Here is a 17,490-nt window from a genome sequence, read left to right as displayed (position 1 = left end):
AGGTGTTGAGACCAGGGGGTGTCCAGTGGTAGATTGTAGATGTGAGGGAGTTAACCCCAACCCTTGTCTGAGTGTCCTATAAACACACTTAACCCATTCAGGTCCAGCTGTGCAAATGATGAAGAGCAGGGCGTGTTCTGATTGGTCCACAGTGATGACGCTGTGATGACGCTGTGATGACGCTGTGATGGATTCAGGACGGTCTTAGATGAACAGCTAACGGGGCTCATTACTCTTTAGAATGGAGGGATAATTTTAATAATCAGCGGCTCCACGTGACCAACATACTAATTCTAATGATAATTAATCAATACACTGATTACAACTGTAATCAGCGCGCGCGTTGTATGGTTGTGCAGTGGTCTGCGGAGAACAGCAGGGGGCAGTGATGTGTGTAATGTCCATCTGGAGGTCAGAGAAGAAGAAGCAGCACATGGTGACGAGCTGAAGGTACAGAGTTTCAGTAGAAACACCTTTATTCCTGATTCTGCTGCTGTTCACCTGCTGTTCACCTGCTGTTCACACCTGAGATTAGGGTAGATGAACAGCTGCTGGTTCATCCGGGGCTCTGTGTTCTAACCCGTGTCCGACAGCGCTGTGATCCTCAGGCGGAGCAGCTTCAGCACTCTGACCGCTGGCCCACATAGCAGTAACACCCGGGTAGAACAGAGGGATTAGGGGTAGAACAGGGGGGTTAGGGGTAGAACAGAGGGGTTAGGGGGTAGAACAGGGGGGTTAGGGGTAGAACAGGGGGGTTAGGGGGTAGAACAGGGGGGTTAGGGGGTAGAACAGAGGGGTTAGGGGGTAGAACAGAGGGGTTAGGGGGTAGAACAGGGGGGTTAGGGGGTAGAACAGGGGGGTTAAGGGTAGAACAGGGGGGTTAGGGGTAGAACAGAGGGGTTAGGGGGTAGAACAGAGGGGTTAGGGGGTAGAACAGAGGGGTTAGGGGTAGAACAGAGGGGTTAGGGGTAGAACAGGGGGGTTAGGGGTAGAACAGAGGGGTTAGGGGGTAGAACAGGGGGGTTAGGGGGTAGAACAGAGGGGTTAGGGGGTAGAACAGGGGGGTTAGGGGGTAGAACAGGGGGGTTAAGGGTAGAACAGGGGGGTTAGGGGTAGAACAGAGGGGTTAAGGGTAGAACAGAGGGGTTAGGGGTAGAACAGAGGGGTTAGGGGGTAGAACAGGGGGGTTAGGGGGTAGAACAGGGGGGTTAAGGGTAGAACAGGGGGGTTAGGGGGTAGAACAGGGGGGTTAAGGGTAGAACAGAGGGGTTAGGGGGTAGAACAGGGGGGTTAGGGGGTAGAACAGAGGGGTTAGGGGGTAGAACAGGGGGGTTAGGGGGTAGAACAGGGGGGTTAAGGGTAGAACAGGGGGGTTAGGGGTAGAACAGAGGGGTTAGGGGGTAGAACAGGGGGGTTAGGGGGTAGAACAGGGGGGTTAAGGGTAGAACAGGGGGGTTAGGGGGTAGAACAGGGGGGTTAAGGGTAGAACAGAGGGGTTAGGGGTAGAACAGAGGGTGTAAGGGGGTAGAACAGAGGGGTTAAGGGTAGAACAGAAGGGTTAGGGGTAGAACAGGGGGGTTAGGGGTAGAACAGAGGGGTTAGGGGGTAGAACAGAGGGTTTCGGGGGGGGGGGGGGTGATTGGTAGGTTTGAGGGGGTAGAACCCTCAAGTCCAGCAGGGTGAGAGTAACCCGTGCTCCTCTTCTCTCAGGGGTTCTCTGTGGTCTGAGATGGCCAGTGTGGAGCAGCGCTCTGTGTTCGGGGTTGCTGGAGACCTGAAGCTCATTCATGGACTTCGAGAAGTTTCAAATCTTCCAAACTATCAGGAAGACCCCCAGCCCACCCCAGAGTCTGCTACCTCAGGGGGTATGTGTGGTTGATTGAGGCTTCTTTGGTGGAGTTTGTATTTGATTCAGTGCTGATTTGAGTCTCTAGTGTTGGCATCTGACTCTGGATTGACTCACTGTGGGATTTGACTCACTGTGGGATTTGACTCGCTGTGGGATTTGACTCTGTGTTGACTCTGTGTTGACTCGTGTACAGGCCTTCCTGATGAAAACTCATCCAGACGGAGGAAGGAAGAAGGTGTTGGGGGGGTGTCGGACAGGATGCTGTGTTCGGCGTGTCGGTGTCCGTTTGAGAATCGTGATGAGCAGGTAACCCTGCAGCACCTCCTGTCACCAATCAGCACTTCATCAGCCAAACCTCCTCACAGCATGACATTCTGACTATAATCATAAAACTGGAGCTTTTCTGTAGTCTCACTCTCTCTCGCTCTGTTCAGACGGAGCATTATAAACTGGACTGGCACCGGTTTAACCTGCGGCAGCGTCTGGCTGGGCGGACAGCGCTCTCTGTAGAGGAGTTTGAGAAGAAAACAGGCACAGGTAGGTCCATTTACACCATCACCTGTCCATCACCTGAGCTGAAGGTACAGTTCAGTGGTGTGCCTGTGTGTGCAGGCAGATCTCCATGCTGATCTCGGAGCACTCTTTAGGAGCGGTGCTGAAGTAAGAACTACAGCACAAACACAAACTAGGCTTCTTCCCCCGTCAGAGTCGCTCCCGTCCTTCCCTTTTTGTAACCTTCTGTTACAAATGACTGTTCAAATGAACACACACACAAAATCATTCGAATGCACACCGGTCAAGTAAGTAGTCTTTTCTTTAAAAAAATAAATGTTTAAATTAATTCATTTGTTTATTAAAAATGAATAAATAAATACCTGTATTTCTATTGTTGTTACTGTGGTTATAGCTGTGACTGAGACATTTCTGCTTCAGTTATGAAGAAGTTATCCTTGTACTAAAGGTGGAAAATTCAGGTCCAGAAAGTAAAAATGCTGCTTAGCTGCAGTCGAGCTGCTCTGGATGGATTGGATAAAAACCCTGGGGAGGAATTTTACTCTCTGCACTTGAGTGTTGGCAGTGTGAATCAGTGTGAATCAGTGAGAATCGTCCGGCAGTAATACCCTGTTTTCACGCTCCTCAGACAGACCAGAGTTTGAGTTTAGGTTGTCGGGCTCACTGAGAATGTCCTGCTCTGTAGAACCTCCTCGTCTGACTGTCTGCATGCTCTGTGTTTTTAAACAGGTGACCTGTCCAGCATTTCAGGTTCTGACTCGGAGGACGACGAGGCAGATGATGATGATGATGATGATGGTGGTAGTGGTGACTGTTGCCATAGTGACGAGGTGACCCCTGAAGGGCTGGAGGGTGGCCGATCATCCAGCAGAGTGGTTTTTCAGAACTCTGAGGGACAGTACGTGGCCCTGTACCGCTGTGCACTGCAGAGCAGCAGAGTGAGTGCCCGGAGACCCACGGCCTCAGACAGCTTTACTGTTAGTGTGAGAAGAACGTTCTCCTCCCTCTGACGTAAGACAGCTCGCAGCTGCTGGTCTGTTCTCCAAAAAATGGAAAACATGGTTATTAGAGGCTCGGATTTCTCAGCGAAACGGCACATTGCCGGTCATGTGTTGTATTTGATGTAAGCGGAGTATTTCTACATGAATTAAAAGGTTTTGTTTGGACTCTGAAATCACCTCTACCTGCCTGGCAGCTGCAGGACGATATGAGCACCTGGCTAAAATAAGCTACGCTCACATCACAGTCCTCACTAATCAGTGTTCATCAGTGCAAACGTGGAGCTTCCACAGCGCAGCGGCTCATACACAGAGCTTTCACTCTGCTTTCACTCTGCTTTCACTCTGCTTTCACTCTGCTTTCACAAATCCAGAATTTGAGTCTGCTTTATAATCCAGAGTAATCTGATGTGTTTTTAAGAGGGTTCAGCACTGACCCTAACCGCTGCTCTATTTAAGGTGGAATAGAGTTGTTGAGTAGTGTGTGTGTGTGTGTGTGTGTGTGTGTGTGTGTGTGTGTGTGTGTGTGTTTGTTTGTTTGTGTGTTCACTTTCAGACAGATGCGGAGGTGGACCTGGTGGACTCACTGCTGAAAATGTCAGACAGGACAGTGTGGGTGATTCTGATGACCGGTGGGGGCCACTTTGCAGGAGCGGTGTTTCAGGGGTCAGTAGCTGATGGTAAAGGGATGTTTTAAAGGACGGGTGTGGACTGAGGATTATACAGAGTGGATGTTTGTGGAAATGTGATGTTTTGTGAGATCACAGTCTCTGATTTGGGCCCATTAAGCGAAATATTGGTGATCTATGAACCAGTGAGCCAATCAAATCCCACCGAGTACAGTCCAATCACCGGAGCTGTAGGGTTGATGGAGGGCTGTAATGTTGACGTTTCAGTAAGGAGATCCTGCAGCACAAGACATTCCACCGCTACACCGTGAGAGCCAAACGAGGAACCGCTCAGAGCCTGCGCGATGGTCAGAACCGCAGCCATGCCCCCAAATCTGCTGGAGCTGCCCTCAGGAGGTACAACGAAGCAGCACTAGTCAAGGTGAGGAACATTATTCAGTATTATTACTAGTGCTCCCAGCAGCGGTGCAGGACTCTACACTTCCTGCAGTGTAATTACAGTCTGTCAGAATGAGTATGTGGATCATATGAACGTTACTGAGCACATCCCCATGTGTGTGTGTGTGTGTGTGTGTGTGTGTGTGTGTGTGTGTGTGTGTGTGTGTGTGTGTGTGTTTCATTAGGAGATTCAGGAGCTGCTGAAGAACTGGGCGGAGTATGTGAAGCAGGCGAGTGCCGTCTTTCTGAGAACTCCGAAGTATAACCGCGGAGTGTTTTTTGGGGGCCGTGGAGCTCCGCTGGAGAAGAGAGATGGGAGAATCCGCTCACTTCCTTTCGCCACTCGCAGAGCCACCTTCAGCGAGATACAGCGCGTCCATAACGTCCTCTCAACGCTGCACATTCACGGTACACCACCCCCACCCCACTCAGCCTGTGTCTGTGTCCGAGATCAGCCCAGATCAGAGTGTGAGGTCAGCTGAACGCTGTATTAAAAATGTACTGCTCACTCCATTTAGTGTGTGTGTGTGTGTGTAATTGCAGATAGAACCACAGAGATCTCCAGTATCCTCAGTCCGTGTAAGAGGGTGTGGCAGAGGAAGACGCCCAATCCTGCAGCTCAAGCCCCCCAAAACACAGCAGGTCAGTTTAACCCAGTTTAACCCAGTCCTGCTCTGAGCATCTCCTGCCCTGTCCTCTGCCCACACACACACACACTATAATGATTACGGTCATTTTGGTCTCATATCACAATCATTAACCTGTGTGTGAAGAGGAGGATGAGGAGGAGCAGAGCTCTGGTGATGAAGGCTCTGTAAAGCTGGAGATGGAGGCGATGACGTTGGACACTCTGGAGCTAAGGGATCATGAGGTGAAGCCCAACAGGAAGAGAAGAAGAAAAAAAAGAGAGAGGAAGAAGACAGAGGGTAAACACCACACATACATACACTGTCTCTCTCTCTCTCATCTGCACTACTAAACACACACCCCTGTACTGATCTGATTTTTAGTTTATTTATTTATTTCTGTTATTTACTGGTTGGTTGTAGATGTCTGCAGCAGGGTGGAGGAGGAGGAGGAGGAGGAGGTGGTGGAGGAAGTGGAGGATGTTCCTGCAGAAAGGACTAAACTAAAGAGAAAAGCCAAAACCAAAAACGAGCTCCCTGAAGCAGAAGGTACAGCAGCACCCTCACTATCCCTGTACCTCGCCCTGCCACCTGTAACACCCCCTACCCTGTCACTGTGTTCAGGTGGTGTGTGCTACTGTGTTCAGGTGGTGTGTGCTACTGTGTTCAGGTGGTGTGTGCTACTGTGTTCAGGTGGTGTGTGCTACTGTGTTCAGGTATGCTACTGTGTTCAGGTGGTGTGTGGGAGTACAGTGTGAGGGATGCTCTCTACACCGCCTGTAAAACGGGGGACACTGCCACCTTACACAGCCTGCTGCAGCTGCCGGAGTCTTCAGCAGAACCTGGGGGCTCAGGACACTTAACCCTCTCGCTCCTCAACACCCCCATCGACTCGGCCGGGTTCACTCTGCTGCACGTAGCGTCTGCTGCTGGACAGAAACACGCCGTCCAACTGCTGCTGGAGGCAGGAAGTGACCCGGCCTGCAGGTCCAGAACACCTTTACCTCACCTGTTATACCTTTACCTGACCTAGACACCGTCCCTAATATTACTTCAGCTTAACTAAATACAATAACACAACTGTGTCTGTGTGTTTCAGGGACAGGAGTGGTCAGACTCCGTATGCCGTTGCGGAGAAGGACACAAGGAACATGTTTAGGAAGTTCATGGCTGAGAATCCGAACAGATACGACTATGCTAAAGCTCAGGTACCGCAGACGGAGACTCTGCCAGAGCAGACTAGAGTTAACAGAGCCGAGTGATGAATGAGTGTATGTGTGTATGTAGGTCCCTGGGCCCCTGACGGCTGAAATCGAGAGTAAGAAGGCGGAGAAGAAGAAAGCCCAGCGGGCGGCGAGAAAGCAGCGAGAGCGAGAGCAGCGGGAGGAGAGGAGGAGGGGGGAGGAGGAAGAGGAGGAGAAGAGGAGGTTTCTGTGTCTGAGTGACCGAGAGAAGGTACTTGAACAGAAGCAGTACCATTACTGGTTCTGTATCCTCAACACCATGCTGATCACCCAGTTTCTGTGCCGTTGCGAGGTGGTTGCTATGGTATCTCAGGTGGTCACTAAGGTGTTGCTATTTGTTTGTTTTTTTTTCCCTGTTTCGCCACTAACCGCTCAACAGAGGCTCAGACCCCATCTCTGTTTATCTCTATATCTTTAGGATGGTTGGTAGGGTGATGCTGACTAGAGACAATGTTATATATGATGGATGTTAGGTGGTTGCCATGGTAACCCAGGTGGTGAAAGGTGGTGATTACTTTCATATCCCATGTGATTGCATGGCAGTGCACTCGTATCATGAAGCCCTGAGGGGGAAGTGCAAACTTATGACCGTATTATTCATTCCCAACGTTCCATTGGAAGATAAAGGCATGCCGCCCCGGTCAGTAGGCTGTAGTGATTTCCAGGTTTTCAAGATAGGATTTCTGATTTCTGAAATTTGAGTGAATGTTAAATGTTCCGGCTAGTTCTCCACGATGTGGTTCTGCTAAAATAAAGGTTCTCCAGAAAAACTTTTAAGCTCTTGCTACATCACCCCCCAACACCATAAACCTCAAGCATCACGACCCTGCTGTTCAGAAATAAAGCCCAGTGGCTAGGGGTGTGGGTGTGGCTATAACATAACCCCGCCCACTTTACACTGATGGGCTGCACCTTAATGCTGATTGACGGTGGTTTGGGTGGAGACTCTGAACTGAGGTCTGTGTTGGTCCGTGTGGCTTCTGTATTAGTTACTGTAAACTGCTGCCGGTGGTGGTGGTGATGATGCTCTGTGTTTAATCTCAGAGGGCTCTGGCTGCTGAGAGAAGATTGGCAGAGCAGGTGGCTACAGCAGGAATAACTCTGACCAACAGCAAGTACGTAAACACACACACACACACACACACTCACTCAGTGGGAGTATCTGATGTCTCACTCATTGGAACCCTGCAGTCATTTCCAGTCACACAAGATCAGACTCTGATCTCTATGAAGGAGGAGAGACTGAAGGTCAGATCAGGTTTTAGAAGCAGGTTTTAAATCTGATCAAATCCTCATGAGTAGTTTGTAGCGCTCGACACAATAAACCTACCGTGTCTACGGCTGCTGCGCTCTCACCGATCTCCACACTGAGCGAGGCTTTCCCCACTAGCCCAACAACCCTCCTCTGCTCACAGCGTAACCAGCTAGCAGAAACCCAGGATCCAGTAAAGCCTCGCTCATGATTCCGTTACACAGGAGTAGAGAAGCCTGACGTGGCTGTAGTTTAGTCCATGTTCTAGATAACAGCGTCATAACTGAATCACTCTTTATACAATCCTGATTGAGGTGTGTGTGTGTGTGTGTGTGTGTAGGCGGTGTTGGCAGTGTGGAGAGTCACTGTTGGGGAAGATTCCGTTTCAGTATCTGGACTTCTCTTTCTGCTCGGCACGCTGCGTCCAGAACCACCGCAGAGCCAACGTCACGGTCAAACCCTAGGACACTAGGACCAGTGCTGCTTTAACACACACCACCTATCAGGAGTTCTGGACACCTTGCCTTTTTACTCACAGTGGAGGTGAAGGGAAGCAGACGTCTGAAGCTCTAATAATAAAAGCTCCTCACAGAAAGTTCTTCACCTAATGGTGATGAAGACGCTGCCTGATGCCTGAGACACTGTTCTAGTTCTGAGAAGAGTTCGGCTCTAGAACCTGGTAGAGATGAATCCAGGATTTGCTTCTCTGTGGAGTTAAAGGAACAGCTGATGTAATTGATTGACTGGATATGTGGTTTCACACCTACCAAGGATCATAAGGTCCAGGCACCCACTCTGTTCCTGGACAGTGAAAGTTCTTGACTATTAATTAATTATGCAATTTTAAATATTGGTGATTGATTTATTTAAAAATGCTTGATTGATATTGCATATTAAACAATCTAATAGTGTGTTTAAATATATATTTTGCGCACACACACACACCCCTGTGTCTGATGGAGGAGAGTAAGAAGTAAAGCAGGATAATCGTCTCAGAATTCTTTATTATATAAAGATGCTGAATGAGAGATTACGGACCGTGCTGCTGAACAGCCGTCTGATGTTCAGGTGAGAAACCGAAGAGCTTCAATGATTTACTCATAATTCATCATTAATCTGATAATAAAGGTTCAAATAATTACTGCAGTCTGTGTTCAGTCTCTCAGCCGGTTCTTTCAGGACTGTTTCCTTTTATTAAACAACATTCTGATACTGAAACTCCAAACAACCCCTCATCCCCATCCCCACCATCATCATCATTATCAGTCAGATCAGCTCAATCATCACAATATTTACAGATTTCCTGAGTTATTACTTGGTCATAAGTAAAGGCTTTCTGGAGCTACAGGGCTAATGCAGCTGACAAGTAATGGAAGCCAATAGCCCACCAGTTAGCGCTGGAGCTAACCGCATATTGAACTCTTCAAACACAGCCTGCGCTCAAGCTTAAGGTTCTTAAGTGGGCGGGGTCAGGACTGTGCTCTGGTGCTGATTATGTAGGGGGCGGGGTCAGGACTGTGCTCTGGTGCTGATTATGTAGGGGGGGCGGGATCCGGTCTGCAGTCGATTATGTAGGGGGCGGGGTCAGGACTGTGCTCTGGTGCTGATTATGTAGGGGGCGGGGTCAGGACTGTGCTCTGGTGCTGATTATGTAGGGGGTGGGGTCAGGACTGTGGTCTGGTGTTGATTATGTAGGGGGGGCGGGATCAGGTCTGCAGTCGATTATGTAGGGGGGTGGGTCAGGTCTGTGGTCTGGTGTTGATTATGTAGGGGGGGCGGGATCAGGTCTGCAGTCGATTATGTAGGGGGGTGGGTCAGGTCTGTGGTCTAGTGTTGATTATGTAGGGGGGGGCGGGGTCATGACTGCAGTTTGGTGTTCCGTTGTGGGGGGGTGGTCAGCACTAAGGTCTGGTGCTGTTCAGTTGCGGTCGGTCCATGAACAGCACTCTCCGGTGGTCTGGTCCGGACTCCAGCTCCAGCACAGTGATGTTGTTGGGCAGCGTGGGGCTGAGGAGGGTTCCAGGGACATACAGGGTCTGCTGGGGGCCGCGCTGGGGCCAGTACCGGCCCAGATTCACCCCGTTTATCCACACCTGACCCTGAGAGACAGAGATGATGCTGATTACACCAAGACTTACAGCTGACAGACCCGAGGACCGGGGAACTCAGAGAGGACTGGACCAGATGTGGAACAGATGTGAGAGTGTGGAACCGCGAGGGACAGCGTTACCTTGGTCCAGCCGCTGAGTTTGAGGAAGGTGTCCCAGGCCAATCCTGTGGGCTTTAAGGTTCCTGAGTAAACTGCTGGTCCTCGCCCTTCCTCGCTCTTCGGGTCAGGGGGGACATCCCTCCACCCAGCCTGTGGCCAGCCGCCGGCTGGCACCGTGTCCATGTCCAGAGAGAAGATCAGCCAATCGGTGAGCACGTCGTTACCCAGAATCAGATTACCCAGCAGGCCCTGCACAAAAACAGAACACAGAGTGAAACCTCTACTCGACGACATTCTTAATAACCACTGGTTCTGAAACAGGTTACCTAGAACAACTGCTATTGATCAGTGATTCGGCCTCTGGAGGAGACCAGGTTGCTGCTGGAGAGAGAGAGTGTTTAATGTGATAGTCACTCTACCATCTAACACTGTGGGGAAATCCAGCAGCACCTGACCGTGTAGATCAGAAGCTCCTCTCACTAAACTGGAAGGTGTTCACACGGACGACCAGGCACGGACGACCAGGCACGGACGACCAGGCACGGACAAGAGCCTCACTGCAGGCTGGAGTGCAGCGCAGCAGCGGGTTGGTGACCCGTAACTGTGTTTGACTCTAGAACGTTCTCTCCTCGTCCTTTGGTTCATTTGAGTGGTCGGTTCTTTTAAGGACCACAGCAAACATGAGTATGTTCAGGTCAGAGTGTTCTCTGCTCTTTAGTGTGCCGCGGCGAAGCCTCTGAAAAGGGAACCTCTGCATCCACTGGTTCTCAAACCGTTTCTCAGGAACCCTCAGATGGTCTCATGGTTTAGCTTGGTTGCTTTGGGTTGGAGCAACAATCTGGACTGAAGCTTTGAAAAGAACCAGTTAGTAAATGTGAGAATGTGAAGAACCGCTGAAAGAACGTGATGAGGTTCTCACTGATTTACTTCTTTTTTTTTGCTAGAATAATTCGTCTGAGTAAAGCGTGGGTCTCTCTCTCTCTCTGTCTGTCTGTCTGTCTGTCTCTCTGAGCAGTCTTACCTTGTAGTCGTTGATCTTGCTGCCGAAGTTGACCCTGCCCATGTTCTCCACCAGGATGTCCAGCTGATCTCCTTCTCGGCCTGTAACGTTCATCACTAACGTAACGTCTCTCTCCAACACACCCTGATACACCTGCTCTCTCACACACACACACACACGTCAGAAGATCTTCAGTAGACAAATATGTTTCACAGACGTTCTGTGTGGCTGAGAAAGAACGTGATGAAAGATGCAGCTGGGGTGAGGCTCACTCAGCGCAGACATGGCGGCGGAGCTTTCCTGCCTCAGGACTGGGGTGACTAGCTGCGCAATAACGCTGGCAGAACCGCGTGTAATAGCGGAACAGAGAACTCACCCCGTTTACGGAGACGTAGGCGCGGTCGCGGATGCCGTTCATCGGAGAGATCAGAGGGGTTGGTTCTGGGATGTTCCGTGGAAGGAGTGTCCGGTACAGCACGAAACCATAATACTGCAAGGATATTGACACAATAAAGGTTCTAGATAACATCAGTGCTAACATACTGCAACCACACAGACACAGGAAATGTTATAGATAATACTGTTCTACTATAGTAGTGGTAATAATGATAATCAATTTATAATACTGATATCACAGAAATATGCAAATAAGTTGTCGACCAATCAACACATTTTTCTTACATGTTTCATCTCCTCGAAGGTGAGCAGATGGTGAGACTGGACCGGACCCTGGGGGCAGAGTGTGTCCAGCAGTCCACTTACATTACCCACCTGAGAGAGAGACATCATGAACACTGATGATGTCATCAGGAGTGCTGTTCACTCAGTCAATAAAGCTTTAACTGCGCTCACCTTCTTCAGAGTTACGAACCCGTACGCTAGCTTCGGAGAGGCCGGGGGCATCGGCCCCACCGGAACATCCCGGAACTAAAGGTGAACACAGACACAGATCAGACAGCACTCTTGCAGGGTGTATTTCAACAAACTCAGTTGAAGCAATATTTTGTGAGAATTGCTATTTTCTGCTCCTGGGCTCCCCCTACAGATGAGTTTAATTCACTTTTACTCCACTGCAGTAAATAGAAATCAGGCTGTCAGCGCCCCCTCATGGACAGCTGTACACCTGCATTTCTGGACAGTGTGAGAGCTGCAGAAGCTTGATCTGAAGGTGGAGCAGCATGTGGGCGGAGGCGGTAGAGTAATACTACAGGATTTTACACTAGTATAACTCTATGGGTTCTGCAGCGTTACACAGCAGCTCTGGAGAGAGGTTCTCCTCCTGCAGCTCCACCACCAAACCTCCATAGTGCAGTAGCAGCAGCAGCGCTCCGGCCCGGAGTGGGAATGACGGAGACGCCCTTCTCCCTGTTCCAGCCAGTGGAGCATCAGCATTATCCTGAAGCTGCTGAGTTAAGGTGGAGCTGTTAAACATCATGACCCTATTGGCTCCATGCTGCCTAATGCCAGGCGTGGGCTAGAGGGGTATAAAGCCCCCCAGCATTGAGCTGTGGAGCAGTGGAAGAGCTGTGTTCTCTGGAATGATGGTGGTGGAGCTCCATCTAGTACGTTTGGGATGAGTTGGGGATGATGAGGTGGTGGGGTGATCATCCAACATCCTGAACTCACTAACACTCTTGTTGCTGAATGCAATCAAATCCTCACAGCAATGCTCTTCCAGAATCTAGTAGAAAGTCTTCTTCTCTGGACAGTAGAGACAGTTACTCCAACCAAAGCAGAATCAGCTCTTTAATAGCCTTGAATTCAGAAGCAACAGTGAATGAGCAGGTGTCCCAATACTTTTGTCCATTCAATGTATGTTGGAGTGTCTTCATAATCATTAGGTGTAAGAACTCTGTGAGGGAGCGTTTAGAGGTTCCATTCACCCCCACTGTGAGACGCAAGCGTGTGTGTTCCTACGTTCTTAATGACGTCTCTGATGGCCAGGAGTTTGTCTGTGGGGTCTCCAGCTTCAGAAAGAGGAGCGTTGTAGTCGTAGCTGGTCACGACGGAGCGGAATCGAGAGTCATGATCTGCACCTGGGGGAACATTACACATTAACCAAGAATCTCCACCCAGTCCCTCCCACTGTTCCACAAACAATCACCCAGGGCACGTTTAGCCTCTGTAGTCTTACACTGGGGATACACGGCTAATGTAGCTATCTAGTAATGGAAGCTTATGTACACCAATTAACATTGTGCTACACTAACTCATCACACCACTGCCTCTGGCTTCTTCTCCGAACTGTCCGCTCCACTTTAACCGGTGCAGCAGTGACACTCTAGCGCCTCCGGCGGGACTACTGTAACTGCTGCGCCGCTTAAGCTGGAACGGAGAATTCCATCAGAACTAAAACACAGATCAAATCCATCACTTTCACCTACACCAGCTCCACATCTCCACACAGGGTCTGACCGAGGCAGTATGGTATGAAGGGGTTAAAGAGTGAATCTGGACGTACCGTTCCAGAACCCGAAGTTTGTTCCTCCTTCAAACATGTACCTGTAAAACAACCAGAGCAGAAAATCGGACTCACAGGCTTTAACACCCGCCTGCAGCAACTGGGCCTACCGACCTCTCGCCCTCTTCCTTTTCTAGGTGAAGCGGTTGGACAATCAAGTCAGTCAAGTCAGATTTATTTGTATAGCTCTGTTACCCACAAGGGGGACCCGACCCGACCAGTCCTCCTCTGATCAGAACTATTTAAACATTAATGATAAAAATGACCAAACCAGATACAACAGATAGTTAAAGCAGCGGTGTCAGTCCGTACAGCCTTTAACACCACCATCAGAATTCACACATCATTACAAATTCTGAGGGATACTTTAATGATGTGGGGTGTGTGTGTGTGTGTGTGTGTGTGTGTGTGTGGTTTAGTGATTGGTGAATAAATGGGTGAATAAATCTCCCAGGTTATTCAGTAGAGCAGAGTAGAGGAGCGGTTCTGGCAGCACCGGAGAACAACAGTATATTGTGTAGGTGGTCATAATGTCTTGGCCTAATGGAGGGGTGTATACAGTCGCCTCCATTACACACTGTTTGACACACTGGTGGTTCTATATGTGCCTGTGCTGGATGTGTGTTAGACATGTTCTAGATAGGAGTGAGAGAGTGGAACCCACATGTTGACGCTGGCCCCCATGCTCAGCATGTCCTCCAGCATCCTGCTGACCTTCTGCGTCTCCACTGAAGCATGTTTATCACCCCAGTGATCCAACCAGCCTGTATAAAACTCAGAGTTTACCTGTGGCGCGCGCACACACACACACACACACACACACACACACACACACACACACACACACACAATCAATGACCAAAATCCAAAATGGTGGAGGGATACATGCTGCAGGGTGTATTGCAGCTACAGAAAGTAGTCCCTAAAGAGAACTGCATTAGTTCAGATTCTCTATTCACTATTTTACCTTCATCATCATCATCATTCCATATAACTCCATATAACTCCATAATTCCATATAACTCAGAAGACTCGTGTAGCTGCACTGGTGGGTTTGGATAGGAAATAAATTATGGGATGTATCTGTGTTGTAGTCATGGCAACCAACGCCTGCTTCCATTCACCTTCACTGTGAAGAGATCAGAGTGGGTCAGTTTCTCTACACTCACCAGCGGCCCTTTGGGTTCGAATCTTCTCTGCCTCTTGAAGGCTGTAGTTATATTGGTGTCTGAGAGGGAGCGAGAGAGAGAGAGAGAGAGAGAGAGAGAGAGAGAGAGAGAGAGAGATTTTGGATCATAGGAACATTATAGAGCATTATAGATTCTGAACCGATTTGATTGACAGATTTTTATTCATTTGTGTTTAATTAATGCTTCCAGTCTGTATTTGTACCATTTACTGTTACATTTACGGCATTTAGCAGACGCTCTTATCCAGAGCGACTTACAAGGTTTCTCGTATTACAGAGGTGGGCCAGTGTAGTGTTAGGAGTCTTGCCCAAGGACTCTTATTGGTGTAGCGCAGCACAGTCACCCAGACCAGGAATTGAACCCCAGTCTCCCACATGGCATGGTAGCTCACTGGCAGGAAGTGGTGTTATCTGTTGCGCCACACCAACCACTGTTCCTAAGCTCTAATTTCCCCAGAACTCACTTCTCTTAAAGGAAGCACAGCGGGTCAGAACAGTGATTCTGCTCAGTGCTGCAGAACCGTGTTAAGGCACACACTCTTGATCACCGGTTAGTTAACGCTCAGTGTCTTATTCTGACATCAGCAGAAAGTGTGAGAGGTCTCTGCTGATTGGGCAGTACTCTCACTCCTGCACACACAGTGTTAGTGTGTAAACCTGCTGGTTACTCACTGTGGAGCACCCACCATCCCTCACTACAGCTGGAAACACATCCGGGGCTTTCCCCAGTTTTCCTTTCAGCTCACGTTAACACTTCCACAGACTCCACATGCAGGTGAACTTCAGGTGAACTTCAGGCCGTGCTGCGTTTATAGGCTTCATTTGATCTTTTCTGTTTAGTTACCATGATGACTAAGCGTTGTGCTTAACATCAACGGCTCCTCTGTGGAGATCGTTAAGAGCACCAAGTTCCTTGGTGTCCACCTAGCGGAGGTCCCTGAACACCAGCTCTACAGCCAAGAAAGCCCAGCAGCGTCTCTACTTCCTCCGGAAGCTGAGAAAGGCCCGTCTCCCTCCACCCATCCTCACCCTCTTCTATAGGGGAACCATAGAGAGCATCCTGAGCAGCTGCATCACTGCCTGGTTTGGGACCTGCACAGCCTCTGACCGCAAGACCCTCCAACGCATTGTGAGGACAGCTGAGAGGATCATCGGAGTCTCTCTCCCCTCCGTTATGGACATTTACACCACCCGCTGCATCCGCAAAGCAACCAGCATTGTGGATGACTCCACCCACCCTTCACACAGTCTGTTCTCCCTCCTGCCATCAGGAAGAAGGTACCGCAGCATCCGGTCCAACACGACCAGACTCTGCAACAGCTTCTTCCCCCAAGCCATCAGACTCCTCAACACAACTCAACTTCTGAACTGATATCTTACACTCTCCCTCTCTCTCACTCTCACTCTCACTCTCACTCTCTCTCTCTCTCTCTCTCTCTCTCTCTCTCTCTCTCTCTCTCTCTCTCTCTCTCTCTCTCACACCATTTACCCCAGGAAAAAAGGGGAAGCATTTTTGCACAAAGCATTTGCACTAATAACTTAACTTTACTGGACTCTATTTATTACACATTGCACAATTTGCACACTACCCCCAATTATTTATTATCCTTTGTCTGTACTGTATTGTGCTGCACTTGTGTTCTGTATGCACTGTCTATGTTGCACCATGGTCCTGGAGGAACGTTGTTTCGTTTCACTGTGTTCTCTGTATGTAGTTGAAATGACAATAAAACCCACTTGACTTGACTTGACTTGAAGTTAGACCTGTGTAGGACAGAAGAGCATTCTCGAACTTCAGATCTTCTCTGACCTGTGCCGAAGTCGATGGTGGCGTAAAGTCCCTCCAGAGTGCCGCAGATCAGCTCTCTGTCCGTGTTTCCGTCTGTGGTGAAGAGGACGACGTCCTCGCCCAGGAAGAAGCGGAAGAGTGTGCGCAGGTGACGCAGGTAATTATAATCACACGCAAAGTAACTGCCATACTCGTTCTCCACCTGAGACACAACACACACACTACATTACCCACAATCCCTCCTGTAGCCGGTTTCAAATCTAATCTGATCTTTTTAAACGTGAGAGTTTGTGTCTCCGCTGAGGTCGAGGCCTCGCTGGGCCGGGGGACGCAGAGTGAAGACACTGAGCTACAGGGTTCTCCTGGTTTAGAAACTGCATACACAGAAGTGTTGGCTACATTAGCACCAGTGCTAACCAGCAGATGGCTAGAGGTGCTTAGAGGTGCGTACCTGCACGCTGATGATGTTCCCCCCATTCTGGTAGAGCCACGGCCGCATCTTGGTGAGCAGCACGGCCATCCAGTTGCTGACGGCCTGCAGGTAATCTGCAGCACAAACACCGCGTCAGAGCACAACCCCGTCACGCCACTAACAGAGGTGCTAGGCTGGAAAGTACCTGAATCTGCAGAGCGGAGGATAATGTTGGGGTTGTGGAGGAGCCAGGCAGGCAGACCGCCCTGCAGCGGAGAGAGTAAACACTTATTTACAAACAGACGCAGCAGACAGACAGACAGCAGACGCAGCAGACAGACAGACAGCAGACGCAGCAGACAGACAGACAGCAGACAGCAGTGAGAACACATCATTAGCCACTAGCTAATAACAATAATCCACTCAGTCAGGCTGCTGACCGGCCTCACCACAGATCTTGCACACAGCACTCTCAATCCACCCTGTGTACCGTATTACACACACTAATGACCATTTAACACTCATACAATCACACACACACACACACACACACACACACACACACACACACACACACCTCAGCTTTGCCTCCGTTTAGTGATCAGAAAGGAGCTTCAAACACGGGACAAATACAGCCAATCAATGTCCACATGTTAATAAGCTCATGCATATTAATGGCCGCTGCTCTGCTTGTCTGGGGTTATAATGGATAGAAAGTCTTGGGATCAGAGACCCCTGTTTACACCCGTCCCCGTATCCCTGTATTTACACTGGGTAGTCACAGGAGTCTCTGGTTAGTCAGACTGACATCCGATCACTGTGTGGGACGGAATATGGGGGGGTCGGATTTGTATTGGGTTCGGGGGGGGGGGGGGGGGGGG

General features: G+C 49.6%; 2 protein-coding genes across 3 annotated transcripts in view; one reads left to right on the top strand and one right to left on the bottom strand.

Moving 5' to 3' along the window:
- The first annotated feature begins 202 nt into the window (after nt 1-202).
- On the top strand, nt 203-8,690 carry ankzf1 (ankyrin repeat and zinc finger peptidyl tRNA hydrolase 1). Of its 2 annotated transcripts, none has more exons than XM_072685330.1 (16): nt 203-450; nt 1,711-1,865; nt 2,043-2,155; nt 2,284-2,386; nt 3,092-3,300; nt 3,917-4,026; nt 4,257-4,410; nt 4,613-4,835; nt 4,971-5,069; nt 5,201-5,353; nt 5,477-5,602; nt 5,788-6,040; nt 6,153-6,261; nt 6,341-6,508; nt 7,342-7,412; nt 7,890-8,690. In XM_072685330.1, exons 2-16 carry the CDS (start codon nt 1,730-1,732, stop codon nt 8,011-8,013), a joined length of 2,151 nt encoding a protein of 716 aa, XP_072541431.1. In that variant the 5' UTR covers nt 203-450; nt 1,711-1,729; the 3' UTR covers nt 8,014-8,690. The 2 variants fall into 2 exon arrangements, with proteins under 2 accessions (XP_072541431.1, XP_072541430.1); XM_072685329.1 differs by having other exon boundaries at nt 5,770-6,040.
- Nucleotides 8,534-17,490, bottom strand: part of glb1l (galactosidase, beta 1-like) — an 11,999-nt gene continuing 3,042 nt past the window's right edge. The window contains exons 4-16 of the mRNA XM_072685331.1: nt 16,815-16,875; nt 16,649-16,743; nt 16,219-16,399; nt 14,389-14,447; nt 13,884-14,005; nt 13,220-13,260; nt 12,676-12,794; nt 11,611-11,685; nt 11,440-11,529; nt 11,135-11,248; nt 10,780-10,911; nt 9,780-10,007; nt 8,534-9,648 (exon numbers count right to left, since the gene is read on the bottom strand). Coding sequence (XP_072541432.1) covers nt 9,451-9,648; nt 9,780-10,007; nt 10,780-10,911; nt 11,135-11,248; nt 11,440-11,529; nt 11,611-11,685; nt 12,676-12,794; nt 13,220-13,260; nt 13,884-14,005; nt 14,389-14,447; nt 16,219-16,399; nt 16,649-16,743; nt 16,815-16,875 — 1,515 coding nt within the window. The 3' untranslated portion in view covers nt 8,534-9,450. The remainder of the gene's footprint in view (nt 9,649-9,779; nt 10,008-10,779; nt 10,912-11,134; nt 11,249-11,439; nt 11,530-11,610; nt 11,686-12,675; nt 12,795-13,219; nt 13,261-13,883; nt 14,006-14,388; nt 14,448-16,218; nt 16,400-16,648; nt 16,744-16,814; nt 16,876-17,490) is intronic.

Source organism: Salminus brasiliensis, chromosome 8 (assembly GCF_030463535.1).
Source record: "Salminus brasiliensis chromosome 8, fSalBra1.hap2, whole genome shotgun sequence".
NCBI classification, from domain to species: domain Eukaryota; kingdom Metazoa; phylum Chordata; class Actinopteri; order Characiformes; family Bryconidae; genus Salminus; species Salminus brasiliensis.
This window is presented reverse-complemented; position numbering and strand designations above follow the sequence as displayed.

What these genes read in the sequence shown, in the direction of transcription:
- ankzf1 (XM_072685329.1), top strand. Translation starts at nt 1,730, where the DNA reads ATGGCCAGTGTGGAGCAGCGCTCTGTGTTCGGGGTTGCTGGAGACCTG. An exon ending in GTGCACTGCAGAGCAGCAGA is followed by an intron (nt 3,301 to 3,916) that starts GTGAGTGCCCGG and finishes GTTCACTTTCAG; the next exon opens with ACAGATGCGGAGGTGGACCT. An exon ending in ACGAAGCAGCACTAGTCAAG is followed by an intron (nt 4,411 to 4,612) that starts GTGAGGAACATT and finishes GTGTTTCATTAG; the next exon opens with GAGATTCAGGAGCTGCTGAA.